The sequence below is a fragment of the Elephantulus edwardii genome, unplaced genomic scaffold (assembly GCF_000299155.1).
Source record: "Elephantulus edwardii isolate Elephantulus edwardi_28Jun2011 unplaced genomic scaffold, EleEdw1.0 scaffold00096, whole genome shotgun sequence".
Classification (NCBI taxonomy): Eukaryota; Metazoa; Chordata; class Mammalia; order Macroscelidea; family Macroscelididae; genus Elephantulus; species Elephantulus edwardii.
In genome coordinates, this window is record NW_006399846.1 from 11,028,514 (window position 1) to 11,041,568 (window position 13,055).

The following is a 13,055-nucleotide window of genomic DNA, read 5'->3' on the forward strand; positions in this document are numbered from 1 at the left end:
GAACAGGAATATTTGCTGGGGGAGAGAAAAAAAAAATTCATTTCAGTCATGACACATTTAAAGTGTTCAAGCACAAAGCTAGGGCTGCATAATGGAACCAGCTGGAATCTGGGGAGGGCCAGGGAGGCAGAGGAATAAAAAAAGAAAGGTAGTACAGAATCAAGAAGATGAATTTAAAAGAAGGGGTGTTTAGTGGTCTCAAATATACAGGGAGCTACCAACCATAACAAGGACTGAAAGGGTATCTGGTCTTAGAAATTAAGAAGTCAGTAATGAAAAGGAAAAAAAAAGTCAGTAATGACCTAAAAAAGGGCACATTTAATAAAATGGTTGGGTGAAATAAGACTCCAGAAAGTTGAGCAATGGCAGGTGCTATACAACAGTGATTATATTATAGAGAGTCCACATTTTCCTTTTTTGTGTGTAAGTATACAGAGACATATTTTTCTGTATTCATAGAAGGCCAAACAAAAGGTTCTATCACATTAAGTCACAGCCATACATCTCCATGGGTAAAAGCACATTTGTTCCCCATAAGAATGAAGCTAAAACTAAAGCAAGTAGGTTAAAAGGACTGTGTGGAATGCCCACCAGATCTTCAAGAAGAGACTTAACAGCAGTCTTGGATAAAACCTCAACACTCACCTACACAGGGATGCCTGAAGAAGACAATGTTTTCTATGTCCCTTTCAGTACAAGACTGTTAACTAGTAAAAGCTTACACAGAAAATTAGGTTCCCATTTAACAATCCACACACAACTTGTTCAGCCACACTGGCTATACACTGTACACTATCTCAACTTTCTCGTTATTTTCAACCTGGTTGCTCAGAAGAATCAGCAGTAGTACCTAGGCACCATTCAGCTCTTTCTTGTGTGAGGGTACTGGTAACTTTCAAGTCGCTCAGAAAAAATTTTTTTGATCAAGCTTCACCACTTACCTTTTGGTTAGCTCTTTGACTTTTTCCTGATTTCTCTGGTGCTGGACTTGTATTTCCTCAATACGTATCCGTCTGTCTTCCATGAGTCCTTCAACTTGTTCTCTAGAATGCTTGGCCTGTTCTTCCAGCTGAGCCTGTAGCGCCTCCACCTAGAGAGAACAACAAGGGCAGGTTTGCACACTGCTCCTATTTCTGACCTGCAGATGTGACCTCTGAAAATGATGTTCTCCAGACAATTTAAAACCAAATCAACCACGATGGCAAAATAAACAGTAGAAAATCTTAACTGTGCTTTCTTTACCTTACAGGGTTGTTGTGGTGGTGGTAGGTGCTTCTGAGTTGAGTACCACTCATGGCGACCCTACAAACAACAGATCTGAATCCTGTCCTATCTTGTGCCTTCCTCACCATCTCCAATACATCTGCGCCCATTGCTGTAGTCACCATGTCTAACCATCTCAACAGGGGTCTTCTTCTCTTTCATTGACCCACCACCCTTCTAAGTGTGATATTCTTTTCAAAGGAATAGCCTTTCCTAAAAACATGTCCAAAATATGAGAAATGAAGCTTCTGCCATTTTTTAAGAAGCCTTCTGGTTGCACCTTTTTCAAGACATATCTATTTGTTCTTCTGGCAATCCATGGGATATTCAGTACTGTTCTCCAACATCACAACTCAAAGGCATCAAATTCTTCTTCTGTCATCCTTATTCAATGTCCAGCTCTTAGATACATAGCAAGTGATTGAAAAGACCATGGCCTGAATTAGGTACATATTAGTCTTCAAACTGCCATCACTGCTTTTCAGTATTTTGGAGAGATCTCTGATGGTGGACTTGCCCAAAGCAGTACTTCTCCTTATCTCCTGACTGCTGGTACCAGGGGTGTTGATGGTGGATCCAAGCAAGATGAAATCATTAACTGTTTCAATCCTTTCTCCATCTATCATGATGTTGCCCACTGGCTCAGCGTTGAGGACCTTTGTCTTTCTGATGTTAACATGAAATCTATTTTGAAGACTGTAGTCTTTGATCTTTTGCAAGAAGTACTTCAGGTCCTCTTCGCTTTCTACAAGCAAGTTTGTGTCATCTGCATAGCATGGGTCGTTGATGACCCTGTTGTCACAATCTTTCTCATAGAGTTCAGCTTCACAAATTATTTGCTCAGCATACAGACTGACAAGGTATGGATAAAGGATACACTCCAATATACATCCTTCCCAACACTTCCTAAGTGTTCCCTGTTCCATTTGGACAACAGCTTTTTTGTCTAGGTATTGATTTTGCATCAGCACAATTAAGCATTCTGGGATTCCCATTCTTCTCAATTGTAGCCATAGTTTGTTGTTATCCACCGAATCAAATGCCTCTGCACAGTCAATAAAACACAGACATTCTTCTGATATTCTCTGTTTTCAGCCAGGTTCCATCTGATATCAAAGTAAACTCTATCCAGGATAAGCCCAGCATCTGTATTAAACAAAGCAAGCTATGAAAGACAGCTTTGTCTACTGTGGAATTCTCACCTTTCCACTATTTGCCTTTTAGGTATCTCTCCCTTTTAATACTTTCTAGTTGCTACCTGCCCAAGTGATTGAAGAGATACATATTTGTTTCCATTCCCAAAAAAGGTGACCCAACAGAATGCAGAAATTATTTAATAATATCATTAATATCACATGCAAGCAGAATCTAGCTGAAGATTATTTTTTAAATGGCTACAATAGCAGGAGTCGCATCCACTTCCTAAAGAATAAGACTCCAGAAACTCTATGAACTTTGACAAATATTGATAATTGTAGAGGGGCTTCAGGGCTTTTGTTCATAGGGTCACTATGAGTTGTGCTCGACTCAAAGGCAATCAACAATAGTACATTCAGAGAGAACGGCCAGAAACTCAAGCTGGATTTAGAAGAGGACATGGTACCAGTCGTATCATTGCCAATGTCAAATGGATCTATATGATGAAGAATGTGGCATCAGGAGAGGAGGAAGATTCATCAACAACCTGTATTAAGCAGATGACACAGTTTTCCTGGTCAAAGTGAGGAGGGCTTGAAACACTTGCTGTATAAGATCAAAGACTATAGCCTTCAATATGGATTGTATCTCAACATCAAGAAAACAAAAATTGGGGTGTGGAGGTGTGTGTGAAGAAAATGGGAAAGACTCAGTTTGAAAAACAATGTATAAGAACTTTGTAAATAAACCAGCATAAAAGAAAAAAATTTTTTTTCAGTGCAGTATATACAATTTATCCAGTTTTTCTCAGTCTTACCCCCACCCTAATATCAGTCCCATTTTACAGCAGTGGCACCATGCAATATTTGTCCTTTAAAAATTTTTTTAAAAAGAAAATAAAAATCCTCACCAACAGGCCAATAGCCAACATCATGATAGAGAAGAAAAAGTAGTAGTCAATTTCATCTTGTTTGAAGCCACAATTAACACTCTTGTCACCAGCAGTCAGGAAATCAAAAGATGTAGTACACTGGGAAAGTCTGTTGTCAAGGACACCTTCAAAGTGCTGAAGAGCAATGATTACAGTTTGGAGACTAAGGTGTACCTGATCCAAACCATGGTCTTTTCATTTACTTGCTATGCAGCTGAAAGTTGGACAATGAATAAAGAAGACAGAAGAAGAATAGATGCCTTTGAGTTGTTGTGTTAGAGGAGAATACTAAATATTCCATGGACTGCCAAAAGGACAAACAAATATGTCTTGGGAAAGGTGCAGCCAGGGTGCTCCTTGGAAGTAAAGATGGTCAAATTTTAAGTTAAGAGGGGCCAGTGCTTGGAAAAAGACAACGTGCTTGGGAAGATGGAGGATCAGTGAAGGAGGGGAAGATCCTCAATGAGATGGACTGACAAAGTGACTTAAGGGTGGACTTGAGTATATCAGAAATGATGAGGATGGCACAGGATGGGCCAGGGTTCAGATCTAATGTTCATTAGGTTGCTATGAGTCACAGATGACTTGATGGCACTTAACAACAACACTGTTATAAAGAATAAAATGAAAACAAGAAAAAAACCTCTAAGACATCTTTTAGACATGGGACTGAAGCCGTCTCTGGAGACCACTTTTCAGCCGAATAGGAGCATAACATTAAAAACACCTGAGAGGAATGTGTTCTTTAGAGCAATCAGTTACATGAGATGAAAAGGACACCTGCTCAAGAGCAAAGCCAGGAAGAGAGCGAGAGGACACAAGGAACCAGAGGAGGAACAGGAGAGAGTGCTCACACATTGTGAGGAATACAGCCAATGTCATGTAACACTTAACATAGAAATCATCAAATGTGAAATTAATTTGCCCTGTAAATTTTCACCTAAGCACAAAACATTTTCTCTGGCAGAAAAGAAAAACCCATTCCATCTGATAAATGAAATAAATGTACTGTATCAAATGACAACTTTGGACAATGAATAAGGAAGACAGAGGAATGCCTTTGAGTTGTGGGGTTGGAGAAGAGAACTGAATACCCTGTAGATGGCCAAAAGGACAAAGAGGTCTTGGGAAAGGTGCAGCTAGGGTGCTCCTTGCAGAAGAGGATGGTGAAAGTTTGTCTCACATTCTTTGGACTTAGGAGGGGCTAGACTTTGGAAAATGTGGAGGGTCAGTGAAGGAGGGAAAGACCCTCAACGAGATGGATTAACACAGTGACGGTCAGAATGGGCCTGAGTATTGAACAGATTGTGAGGGAAGCACAAGCTAGGGCAAGGCTCCGATCTATGGTTCTTCAGGTGGCTGTGAGCTGTAGTCAGTTCAACAGCAAAAAACAACAACAAATAGCAATCTATCAGCATAGAGAAGTTTCCTCCTGCCTGCAATTCTCTGTGTAGCCTGTAAGCCAAACACAAAACAGTTTTACTTCACGATGGTTTTACTGGAGAGAGGTTAGCATATAAGCTGAATGAACTCAAAGTACAAAGAAACACCTCTAGAATGGTCAAGCAGGAGAAACAGTCATAGAATACTATTGTTGTTACGTGCCATTTAGACAAAAGCACCTCATATCTAACCCTTCAGCGCACTGTCAGAAGCTGTAAATAGTACAAGAGGAGACTGCCCATATTTTACCCAAAAAGCAGTGGTGGATTTGAACTGCATGCCTTTGATTAGCAGTAGAACTCCTTAACCACAAGATCACCAGAGCTCCCCCCTTTTTAAAAAAAAAATTTTTTTATTATTATTAAATTTTATTCGTTTTAATGAACATTTACAGAGATTTTGGGTTTTCATTCATTCATTGTTGCACAGAGCTCCCTTTTAAAATACTAGCTCTTGGATGAGAAACTTTACTTTTCCAATCTAGCTCTAATCTGTGTACAAGAGAAATGACTTATGTGGCAGTAAAGGTATTATACAAAACTTATACGAGTATTAGGTATTATACAAAAGGGGATTCTGGTGCCTGGGAGGGGGATAAGGAGTTGTGCTGCCAACCTACCTAAAGGCAAGTGGTTTGGATCCACCAGCTCCCGGCTTGGAGAAAAACAGGCAATCTCCTCTTGTGTTTTCCAGCCTCTAAAAACCTCCTGAGGGTCAGCTATGAGTCAGCTCTGACTCAGCGTCACATAACTACAACATACAAAGTGAATGTTGTAGATCAAAATCGTACTGGTTTGCCCAAACAAATGTTTTACCTGTAGCTTAAGTATCTGAACATCTCTTTGGTATTGCTCAACCCTTTCTTCCTTCTCTCTCACTGCTGGTCTTCCTTTGTTTACTTTAGGATACAAAATAAAAAGAGGTAAAAAAATTGTATGCAGCTTTTCTTCTGATATACTGGTTCCATTTACCTAAAAAGACAAGGAAGGGAAAGGAAAGCATACACTAACTTCCTGGATAATAATTACATCTTTTTCTACAGAAAAACCTGTTAAATTTTCCTTTGGAATTCTGTCAATTTTCTCTGTAAAGTTCTATTTTATAAAAAAACAGCAAAACATTAAAAATAATCCACAACAAAATCTAATTTTTCCCTTTTTTTGGTTATATGGTATCACTTATAATATTCAGAAGACAAGATTAATTTAAAAATAAGCAGTACAAAAAATTTAAAATAAAATAAAACAAGCAGTAAAAAAAAAAATTGTGCTGACCCAGAAACAATATAAAAATTCAACAGGGCAGCAAACAACAAATGCTGGCAAGTTTGTGGAGAATTATACACTGCTGGTGGGAATGTAAAATGGTACAGGCACTATGGAAGGCAGTTTAGTGCTTTCTCAGTGAGTTGGAAATACAAATACCATTTGACCCAGCAATTCCACTACTGGGCACAGACCTTAAAGAAATCAGAGTGATGACTCACACAGATATATACACACCCAAGTTTATTCCTATGTTATTCACAATAGCAAAGAGATGGAAGCAACTCAGGCACCCATCAACAAACAAATGGATAGAAAAACTACAGAACATTCACATAATGGAATATTAGGTGCCACTGAAAAACAATGAACTTGGGTGTTTTTTTTTCACCTTTTTGAGAATCTTTTTAAAATTTTTTTTAAAAAATTTATTTTAATGAAAGTTTACAGAGACTTAAGATTTCAATTCATTCATTGTTGCATTTTTCTCCCTGCCCACCCCTCCCATCCAATTTACTCTTCTCTTTGAAAAGTAAAAGAAAAATTCTTTCATTGATATACAATCCCTACTCCCAAGTCTACTCCACTGTACAGCCTTCATTTTGGACTCCTGTCATGAGAATAATCATATATCCCTTTTAAACAGTTCTCTCCCTTATCTGTTTCAATGCAGTATACATTATTTATCCCATCATTCTCAGTCTTCCCTCAATCCCAATGTCAGTCCCATTTTACAACCATGGCACTATGTAAAATTTGTCCTTTTGTGACTGAGATATTTCACTCAGCAAAATGTCCTCCAGGGTCACCCATTTTGTATAATATTTCATGAGTTTCTTGTTTTTCAAAACAATGAACTTGTTAAACATTACACAACATGAGTGAGCCTGGAGGATATTATGTTGAGTGAAGTAACTCAGTCACAAAAGGATAAATACTGCATAACTCCACTATCATAAAATAGGACTGATATGTGGGGGCTAGGGAGATAATGGGAAAAGATAAAACATGAACACTGCAATACAACAGGGAGGGGAAGAACTGTCCAAAAGGAATATATGATTAGGCTTTATATGTATGACAACAATCTGGAAGAGGGAAAAATGAGATAAAAAGAATAAAGTCAATGGAAAATTCTGACAAAAAGCAATGTAATTCTGACATGACTATTAATGGTCCAGACCTTTCTAGACCGGGAATGAAGATGTGCATCACCTGACCAGGCAAAAAAAATCAGTCAGCTGAAGTGCTTGCTCAGGGCAAGGGAGTATGAAATGGATAATGGAACAAGATAGTTGTAAATACCAGTAAATACCACACAGCCATTTGCAGAAATAAGAAATATGGTTCTTATAAGTGGTTTTTTCCTTGTTTTAGTGTATCTGTCTCTGTATGTATGTGTTTCTCTGTGTCTGTCTGTGTGTCTGTGTCTGTGTCTGTGTGTGTGTGTCTGTGTCTGTCAGTGTGTCTCTGTATGTATGTGTTTTCTTCCCTCCTTTATCTTATTATTTATAATAAATTATATATAAAAAGAAAAAAATGAACGGAACAAAATTTAATTTCCCGGGTGACTAAAGAAGTTCAGTAAGATTTTCAGGCTACCACAGTCATCATTAAGTACACTAATTATCTCTGTATCAACTTAACTCATTGATGATAAGTTGAAACTGACTTATAGCTAATCCTCCAGGGGGCTTTTGAAGCTGTAAGTTGAAGGAAGGAGACTGCTCATCTTTGTTCCTTGGAGTCACTAGTGGATTTGTATCACCAGAGAGGTGCTGTCTTTGGATTAGCAGTGCAACTCCCAACAGACTACACCTCCACATGCCCCTGTCATTGTATTATTATTGTGGTTATATATCATTCCTTGGAAGGAGGAGTGGCATCCACTTACAAATAGCTTGCCTCCGGAAACCCTATGAACCTGGAGAGAGGATGAAAGGCACCCAAGCGTTGAGGACTCTCCTTCATAGGGTCACTATGAGTCGCCTGCAACTCGACGGCACTTAACAATAACATATATCATTCAGAAGGAACCTATTCCTAGCTGACCCTCCAATGGGTTTTGAGAGACTGTAAACTGCATGGCAGGAGACTGCTCATTTTATCAGCTGGAACAGCTGATGGATTTGAACTATATGCCTTTGGGTTGGTAGGACAATTTCTTACCACTAAACTATCAGAGTTCCATTACTATTATATGTTGTTGTTGTTTGATGCCGTTGAGTTGTAGACGACTCATAGCGACCCTATGAACGAACGGCCTGAGCACTGTTCGTACATAGAGTTTCTGGAGGTAAGCCATTTCGGAAGTGGATACCGCTCCTGCTTCCATACTATTATATAGTAGGAGGGAAAGTACTGATTTGCACTGTACTTTTGAATCTTCAAGCAATGAGAATTTATAATATGATTATTACCTGTTTTTAAAGTGGAAGATTCATTCTGTTGACATAAATTTCCAGTCTGAATACCCTTTTGGGGAATGGTGACCTTAAGAAGGAAAAAAAAGTATAAATGTTACCTTGCTCGAACTGTAATATTTCACTTCTTAAGACTTAGTTTCACAGAAGTCAGCTAAACTTTATTTTGACATTTTTGTGTTTTAGGTAAAAGTTTACAAAGTAAATTAGCTCCCTTCAACAATTCATACACCAATTGTTCTGTGACACTGAATGCTCTTTCCAATTTGCGTCAATACTCTCTCCAGTTCCAGTTTGTCTTCCCCATTTCCATCCCTCCAGCTTCCTAGCCCAGCCTTGCTTTCTCATTTCTTCTTTAAAACAAACAACCAGACAAGCTCTGGTGGCCTAGTGGCAAGAAATTGCACTGGAATCCCAGAGGTGAGCAGTTCAAATCCACCAGATGTTTTGCTGGACAAGGAGGAACAATCTCTTCCTGTACCAATCAGATCTGATGGTACACACACACAAAATAATTTGAAAAAAAAAATTGGGGGCACTTTGGGGGTCTAGTGGCAAGAAGGTGCACTGCAATCCTGGAGGTATGCGGTTTGAATCCACCAGATGCTCTGCTGGAGAAGGAAGGGCAATCTCCTCTTGTACCAGTCAGATCCGATTTGACGGTATACACACAAAAAATAATAAAATTAAATTAAAAAAGCATATATTTTAAAAAAAACCCACAAACAACCAATGTTGATTAATTCTATAAAATATAATTAATTTGAATGATTATATGAAACTCAATGAATGAAGAATGGTGTGAAATGCAACATATATGAACTTTATAAGCAAACCAATCTAAAACAAAAATTTATTTAAAAAACAAAACAAAAAGCCTCCCAAGCCTCGTCAAGGCAGTTCCAACTTATAGCGACCTTTACTGGGTTTCCAAGGCTGTAAATCTCAATGAGAGGAGACTGAGGAGTGCTAGTGTATTTGAACTGCCAACTTTTGGGTTAGCAGCCCAACACATTATACACTACACCATCAGAGCTCATCTTTGCTTTAAGCAAAAGGTAAATTTACATTTAAATAATCATATAAGGATGTTAAGAATAGAAGAGATAACATAGGAAAAGTAACAAATTGGATAAAGCCCAGGCTTAGTGATAAAAACAGCAAACAACCCAAGACTGCACATACAGTATGCAGGGATACATAGTAACAGCTGACAAGGGATTTTAGGAAACATCTAATGGAAACACCTAACTGTGCACTTATGTATAGTGAGACACTGTTTATAAAAATTAAAATCCATCATACATACAAAAATACCACTATATGAATGCTAAAAAAAGTTGAAAGCATATATAACACATTTTTAATAAGAGTTTATTTTGGAGTATAGGATTATAAGAAACCGTTACTTTTGAACAATGTAATTTCTGTATTCTGTATTTATTTTTATTACAGACCCATGTATTATTTTCATACTTGGTATAGATAAACAAGAAACAGCAACTACTGAAATGTGGTCTCACACTACGTCTGTATTTGCTTTCTTCTCTTATCTCAGCCACAACATCTACTCCTCTGAGCTTTGGGTTTCTAAATGGTGGTGCACCCGATGCAATCTATGGTCTTTACAATGACTTGCTATGCATCAGAGAGCTGGATAATGACTAAGGATGACAGAAGAATTGATGCCTTTGAGTTGTGGAGCTGGAGAAGAGTCTTGAACCAAATAGGTCTGTCTTGGAGAGGGTGAAACCAAGTTTCTCCTTGGAGGCTAGGATTTGAAGCATTTTGGGCATGTGGCCAGAAGGAACAGATCATTGGAGAAGGATATCATGCTTGCAAAGGTAGAGGGACAGCACAGGAAAGGAAGGCCCCAGATGAGATGGACTGCTACAGTTGGGCAATGGGGACAGGTGTGTTGGTGTCAGTGAAACTGGCTCAGGACAGGGCAGGCCTCAGAGCTATTGTACACAGGGTCGCCATGAGTCACAGGCAACTTGATGGTACATAACAACAACAACATACTACATCCTATAGTTTGTTTGTTTTTTCCAAAGGAAAGAATAAAATTATAATGTTCTCTGTAATTAAAAAATAGCTGTTGAGTACTCTGGAACTTGAGAACATGGTGGCTGTATTTTCACTTGGCTTATTTAGCAAAGTTGTTCTGATTATCAAGCGTCATTAGATTTTTTTTAAAGCCATACTCACCATGCTACAGCAAAAAATCACTTACTTTGTGTGGAGGCTCCTTATAAAAATAGGTCACTTCGCCAGTATCTGTCCCCACGAGAGCCAAGAGACTTTGAATCTTTTTTTTATCTTCTACCTCCCTGCAAGTTTCATAGAAATTAAGTACAAATTAGGTGTCAAAAATAAGCAACCTTTTGGCTCAAAGGATTTTCCTATTGAGTTATGTTTAAAACAATAAAAATTCTCAATGCTGTCTAGTCAGCACTGTAGGAGAGGAGACTGCCCATATTTCTCCCTCAGAACCACTAGCAGATTCAAACTGCCAGAGAGGTGATGCTTTTGGGTTAACAGTGCAACTTCCTATAGCCAGCAGCATACCAGTTAAAACAATGTTGTTATGTACTGTTGAGTAGCAAGCAATTAAAATTGAATACGATGTATCTAGTCCTTATAAAATGGCTCTGGGGGGTCTAGTGTTAAGAAGCTGCATTGCAATCCCAAAGGCATAGAGTTCTGATGCCTTTGAGTAGTGGTGCTGGAGAGGAGCAGTGAACATACCAAGGACTGGAAAGAGAATTAACTCCAGGTCTGTCCTTGAGAGGGTGAAACCAAGTTGTTCCTTGGAGGCAAGGATTTTGAAGCTCTGTCTCACATACTTTGGGCAGGTGGCCAGGAAGGAACAGTCCTTAGAGAAGGACATCATGCTCGGAAGGGTAGAGGGTCAGTACAGGAAAGGAAGACCCTTGAAGAGATGGACAGACACAGTGACTAGAGTATCGGGGTCAGGTGTGTAGATGGTGAAATTAGCTCAAGATAGGGCAAGGTTCAGATCTGTTGTTCATAGGCTTGCTATGAGTCATAGTCGACTCTATAGCACATAACAAATCTAATCCTTAACTCCTGTGTTCAGGAGTAAGGCAGAAGGACCAGGAAAGAATTTCTTGGCTAGTTTTAGAAGTTCTACAAGATGCTGGCTGTGCTCCTCAGATCTTCCTTTCATGATGTAAGGGCTCATTCCACCAAGTGCCAGGCCTGTTCCCTGCTGATGGCTCACAACTGAGACTCCTTTCAGAAATGCTCTCAGCTTAAGGGATCTGGCTTCCCCAAGTCTATGCCCCCCTGATCCTCAGGGCTAGCCAGGTGACAATCAGTGTCTAACACACGAGGGGGTACAAAAGCCCAGTCTCTCTGCCTAAATTTAAGACATCTCTGAGGTCTGATACAGAACCATCTTTAAGGAGATCAACAGACACTTGCTGGCAAGCTGATTATAATATAACCTGGAAAACGCAGTGTTTCATCTTGACCAGGACTGACACAAAGTCCACACAAGGGTTTTGCTTGTTCTCTTAGCTATCATACTAGACTTATTTGTATCTGATTCACTGACATAGGATTTCAAAGAACACTCCATCAGATTAAAGAACCTACATACAGTACAGCAAAGGAGGTGCAGCTGTGGTGACATGCCCAGAAGATTCACATGACCCTCTCACTTACTACACCATCCAGAAGATGTCATCCTGAGAACAGAGGAACCTTTTAGAAGTATAGCTGAGTGTGTATGAATGGTTAAATGAAAAATTAATTTGCTCTGTAATGTTCACACAAACAGCAATTTGAAAAAACAAAGGTACAGATAAAGTTGAAGGTGATACTCTTGGAGGAAAGGACTTCCCTCCTCTAGATTGTAGCAGGTACATGAAATAAAAAAACTGTTTTATGATACTATGTCCACAAAAGACAGTGTACACAGCTCCACAAAAATGTAAAATGAGGAATTACTCTGGTTCCCAGCATTTGGGGAATTTGTGTTTCTCTCTCCACAGCTTTAGGTTTTATGGCTTTACAGATTCTAAAGAGTCCTAAGGAGAAATGCATCCAGCAGAAAGCACTGTAAGAATCTATTAAAACTAAGCTACAAGTTGCCACTTCACCACTTCAAGTTCCTTGTTCCAAGATGGCAGCAGATACAAAGAGTATGTTAGTCAAGGCAGGAGTTGGCTGTTGCTAGATGCCATCAAGTTGACTATCATTCATTGTGATCCTATGAAAAAAAGAAGTGAACCTTGCCCTATCCTGCCATCCACTCTCTGTGCTGCTCAAGCCCACTGTGGCAGTCACTGTCTCAATCCACCTCACTGAAGGTTCTATCTTTCCCAGCATCATATCTCTCAAAGGACTGGCTTCTCCTGCAAAATATGTCCCAAGTAAATGAGGCAGTTTTACCGTCCTTGGCACAAAGGAGTACCCTGGTTACACTTACTTCAAGTCAGAATTGTGGTTCTTTGGTAGTCCATGGGATGTTGTTGTTGTTATGTGCCGTCGAGTCGTTTCCGACTCATAGCGACCCTATGCACAACAGCCCTAAACCCTGCTCTATCCTGCGCCAACCGCACC

The 13,055-nt window shown here is 39.3% G+C and overlaps 1 protein-coding gene across 1 annotated transcript in view; it reads right to left on the reverse strand.

Moving 5' to 3' along the window:
- CCDC77 (coiled-coil domain containing 77) overlaps window positions 1–13,055 on the reverse strand; it is a 37,038-nt gene that overhangs the window by 6,967 nt on the left and 17,016 nt on the right. The window contains exons 3-6 of the mRNA XM_006891377.1: window positions 10,699–10,795; window positions 8,460–8,532; window positions 5,590–5,672; window positions 942–1,090 (exon numbers count right to left, since the gene is read on the reverse strand). Of these exons, the coding sequence (XP_006891439.1) occupies window positions 942–1,090; window positions 5,590–5,672; window positions 8,460–8,532; window positions 10,699–10,795 (402 nt within the window). The remainder of the gene's footprint in view (window positions 1–941; window positions 1,091–5,589; window positions 5,673–8,459; window positions 8,533–10,698; window positions 10,796–13,055) is intronic.